The sequence below is a fragment of the Culex quinquefasciatus genome, chromosome 1, assembly GCF_015732765.1.
Source record: "Culex quinquefasciatus strain JHB chromosome 1, VPISU_Cqui_1.0_pri_paternal, whole genome shotgun sequence".
NCBI classification, from domain to species: domain Eukaryota; kingdom Metazoa; phylum Arthropoda; class Insecta; order Diptera; family Culicidae; genus Culex; species Culex quinquefasciatus.
Window position 1 is genome coordinate 97,399,580 of NC_051861.1, and position 4,704 is coordinate 97,404,283.

The window sequence follows — 4,704 nt, forward strand, 5'->3', positions numbered from 1 at the left end:
CACATCCTTTCCCCTGTACTCTTCACATGTATAAGGACCAACTGTTCTCTGTATAATTGCCCTACAGAGCTCCACGGCCCGATCGCAAAAAGTGCTTTGAAGGGACGAGTTTTCCAGAAACCAGAACTTAAGGGCTAGCTGGGTATAAGTAAACGTAAAATGTGCACTTCGGTTCTAGCGATACATTTGGACAGTACAGAGTGGAAAGGCAGAGCCAAAGAGGATTGAAAAAATTCAAACCTCTTCGGCGGCGAAGTTACGGCAGTGGATCGCTCGACACAGTCGCTCAACAATAGCGTGTGTGCGTGTCCCATCTGCCTAATAACAGAAGAAGCCTTTGTGATTCTATAAATAGAATTGCAAGTCCGCAATAGATCTAATTCCTGGTCGCAGTGGATAGTGGCATCGAACAAAAAAAAAAAAAAAAACATTTAAAAAGAGCCAAAAAATTAACTATTACGCCCATTTAAAATGTTTCTATTTTTTGAAAAAATCAGTATTGATTCAAAACTTTGTAACGAATTCTTTTGCGCGCAAACTAGCAGCAACTTAAGCGCCACTCTTCCAAGAAGAGGTTGCTGAAGCGTGTTTCGAGTCCCGGCTTGAGGCTCTCTCACAGGGCGGGTTAATAGGGCAAAACATTCGAGATCACATGACACTTCCAAGTGGCTTATCCGTTTCCCAAAACTAAACTACTATTGTATTGATTTACCGCAAAGAAAAGGATCAAACGAAAGTTCTACCGGCGCAAGAAGATTCAACTAATTCTCCCAACTCAAGCATAGAACGTGACACAGCTCAATCCATTAAACTTAAGCCAGTTTATATGCGAAAAGACTCCAATTTGCTTGTATTTCCGTGTATTTGGGGCCCTAAGCTTTGCTTGTGTGACGTCACGTTTCTTCTCTCTTACCGGGGTTTTCTTCGAGCTCAGTTTAAAATCAGGTTAAAAAGTGCAGATCTGACCTTGTTTGGCGGTTCCACCGCGATTCAGCTGGCTGGCAGGATCGGCAGGACAGGAAGCATGAACAGGTTCTTTGTAGACAGTTTTCGCGTAGTCCCACGTTCACGCGTACGGTCGGTCGACCAGGTGGACTCACCACGCGCGTGCGTAATCCAACAGCACGGACACTCCCGCGGCGACGTTTTTCACCACAATTTTGGAGGTTGGCGATTGACGTAGCGGAGACACACTTCCGGTCGAGCAGTGCGTTAGTTCGTAGCACCGCCACGAGGTGCGCTCCAGTTGCTTGCGAGCGTCGGGTGCTTGCTTCGCGCGATGTTTTTGTGGAGACCCCAGCGTTCACTACGGGGTGGCGTCGGTTTTCCCAATGAGTGACGCCCAGTCACGTGGTTAGGGTGGTTCAACCTAACCTCGAACGGATGTTTCGAGCCGCGAATTCGGTCTCGCGCCGCTCCAGAAACCGCTCCAGACTCGCTCCCACGTTGAACAGTGGGTTTTCGCCTGTTCAACAGCAAAGTAATCGCACTTTCTAGCAGTTTACAATCGTTTAGCCAGCGCTGCTTACCTGATCTTTTTTTCTGCGAACTAGATTTTATCGATCGGTGTGCGACTTCAAAAGCTTGAAATTGGCTAAGCCCTATATTTGAACACAATTCAATTTAGTTTAAGCTTTCACTATAATTTAGGAATTCTTACTTTGACCTTGGTCAGCAGAAAGCACGTGCTAACCACTTGCGAACCTAATGTAACGTTGCGGCTCACGAACTAATACAAAAAATGCTAAAAAATATTAGTTTAGAAGAAATTCCTAAGTCTGTCAATAAAAAAACTCACTATAGATTGACTTTAATCGCACCACTAGTCGCACCACTAAGCACACTTTCACTGACTTGCATCCGCTGAACTTAACTGGCCAACAGTCTCCACTTGAATATTCTAATCCCCGATGTAGAACATTTCTACAGCAAATTCTTGCTACACGAACGACATCCGTGTGATAGAATCGTCATTACATCTCCTTTTCTCATATGGCAATCAATAGGGGCATCCTTATCACACACATTGAGTGGATACGATCGGGTTTTCCCGTTTCTTTCCCATTTTTCTATTGCACCAAATTTTGGTTTAAGACACGCTTTGCCCATCTTTTAACAATTTTACGGATAGCCACGGCCAGGGTAATGAGATCTCGATCGTGAGTGCCGAAATGAAAAGAAATGAACCACAATTGCTTCCTCTACTCGGTAAGAGATGGCGCTCTCAAATGCAAAAGCTTTTATGATTAGCAAAAAACCACGATTGAGGCATAATAATTTCTAATGGGGTAGTTAAGGGTTACAACTTCATAACTCGTTCAAAGATTTTTTGCACAACCTGGAAATTTCTGAAAAGTTGGCATTTGATGTCCTCTAAAACATATAAAAAAAAATAAAATAAAAAATAGTGTTTTTTTCAAATTAAGTTTTAGTGACAAAAAGTTAAATAAAAAATCGCCAAAAATTTTTCAACTGTGTGTCATTTTTTCCAGTGTAGTCCATATCCATACCTACAACTTTGCCGAAGATATCAAATCGATCAAAAAATTCCTTCAAAAGATACAGATTTTTGAATTTTCATTCATCATTTTTGTATGGCCAGCTGCCAAATTTGTATGGAAAATTAAATGGACAAACTAATGATGCAAAATGGCTACTTTGGGCATACCGAAAGCACCAAAAAAGTTTCAGTCGGATTAAAAAATACAAAAAAAATCGAATGACCGAAATCTGAGAGAACTGCTCAGTTTCCAAAATTGTAGACTTGTATCGATGTTTTAATGATGCAAAATGCTTTTTTTTTTTGTCATAAGGAAATCTCCGAAAATGTTAAGCTAAATCGAGGAATACAAATGGTATCTATATACCGTCATCAGGGGTGACATTGGGTCTGGAGGCTGAGATTGGGTCATACAAATGTCAGCATTTTTGTATGACTTAATTTCACCCCCCAGATCCAATGTCACCCCTGATGACGATACGATATTTGCCGAGAATAAGTTACGGAAATTTTAATGTTTGACCTTGACAAACATTATAACGACGATTTGTGTATTGTTGTGGTTAACTAAAAAGATTACCGATTGATTTATTTTCGAGAAAAAGTTTTGATTTTAATAATGTTGTTTTCATATGGATCTCTTCCTTCAAATGTTTGTGTGTGTGATAGTGATAATGACAGTGTAATGACGAGGGCCAGATCATAAAGAAATGGGTGGAAACTGAAGGAGGTGTTACGAACCAACAACGGATGTAAATACCCCCTCTTGCACTTGTCCACAATGTTTGACTGTCTTAAAGGTTTTGTCACGTCATCTGTTTACTGTTTTGAAACTCATATTTATTTTAGGGTGAAAATTTCTATTTGTTATTATCAAAATATTAGATATTTCACCAATATTTTCAATCATCCGGTGCATCATACTCCGCCAGCAGCATATTCTCAATTTCACTCTGGTTCTCCCCAAACACGGCGTACTGCTGATCAAAGTACCCCAGGAACTCGTCGTCGTGGGCCAGCACCCAGTACTCGCGGATCATGCCGTACGCCCGGCTGGTCCGGTTCATGACCCACCGGGAAAAGTACAGATCGTACAGGCACGCGCCGAGGACGGCCACCGGAAGGGCCCGATAGTACGCCCCCGTGCTGGTCTCCTCCTGGATCAGGGCCATGATGTTGGCGTTCTGCAGCACGGACACCCCAAACAGCACCATAAAGTTGAGCAGATCGCGGAGTAGCACCAGAAAGTAACGCCGCCGGATGAAGTTCAGCACCAGCTTGGTGGGGCTCAGCTTGTTCGCGTCAAAGTTGAACCGGAACTTGGACCGGCAGATCTCGCACACCTGGCTGCGCTGGTAGATCGTCCAAAGCCGGAGGCATCGCTCGTGGATTTGTCCCATGGTTCCCTTGCACTCGCAGATGTTCTCCAGCAGGAGTTCGTCGCTGTGGCGACAGATTCGGCAGAATTTGCCGTCCTCCTCCGGAGGTTCTGGTTCCAGTTCCGGACATTCAGCGATGCTGGCAATTGCGGATGAGTAGGAAGAGGTTCTGCTGCGCTGAGGTTATCGGAAGGGGACTGTCAAAGCAGGGGGAATGATATTGGAGGGACTTGGCTTACCGTCAGAACCGAGAGCTGACTGGACCGGCGGCGTTCACGGTGGACGGACCAGAACAGACGCACCGCTTGGATTCCGGACAAGATGTTTCCATTATGGTTATTCTGATAGGTCATTTTAAAATTTTAAAATTATAAACAGAGAATTTTGACGAACATTTTCCAAAACACTACAATTCTAAACAAATTCTGACAGGTATTTTACAAAGCTCACTTGATTTCAAATATCAAAATTCTTCAAGAAGTTTACAAAACAGACATAATAAAGCTCGGACCCACCCAAGTCCAAATCGCACTTGTTGCCCGCAAGCACTTCAAATTCAGTGCCAGCCCCGCATTAGGGGACAATTTGCTTCCCAGCATGTCAGCTTTTATTGGTTCGACACCTTTTTCCACCTCCCCCCGATTACGGTTGGAGTAGATTGGTGCCATGTCTGGTAGCATTTCAACGTGGAGCGGGATTCACTTTGAACATTTTCTTCCTTGCCTGGGCTTAGCCAAATGGGATGAAGAGATCAGCCGAGCGCCGAGCATCTAGGAGCAGTGCTGCCAGATTGGAATTCAATTTCACGAAAACTTGGAAAACTCA

General features: G+C 43.7%; 1 protein-coding gene across 1 annotated transcript; it reads right to left on the reverse strand.

The window, feature by feature from the left end:
- Positions 1-3,402: 3,402 nt before the first annotated feature.
- On the reverse strand, positions 3,403-4,232 carry LOC6048619 (E3 ubiquitin-protein ligase MARCHF2). Its single transcript, XM_001865483.1, has 2 exons — positions 4,119-4,232; positions 3,403-4,056 (listed from the first exon to the last, which is right to left on the reverse strand). Exons 1-2 carry the CDS (start codon positions 4,230-4,232, stop codon positions 3,403-3,405), a joined length of 768 nt encoding a protein of 255 aa, XP_001865518.1.
- Between the last annotated feature and the right edge of the window lie 472 nt (positions 4,233-4,704).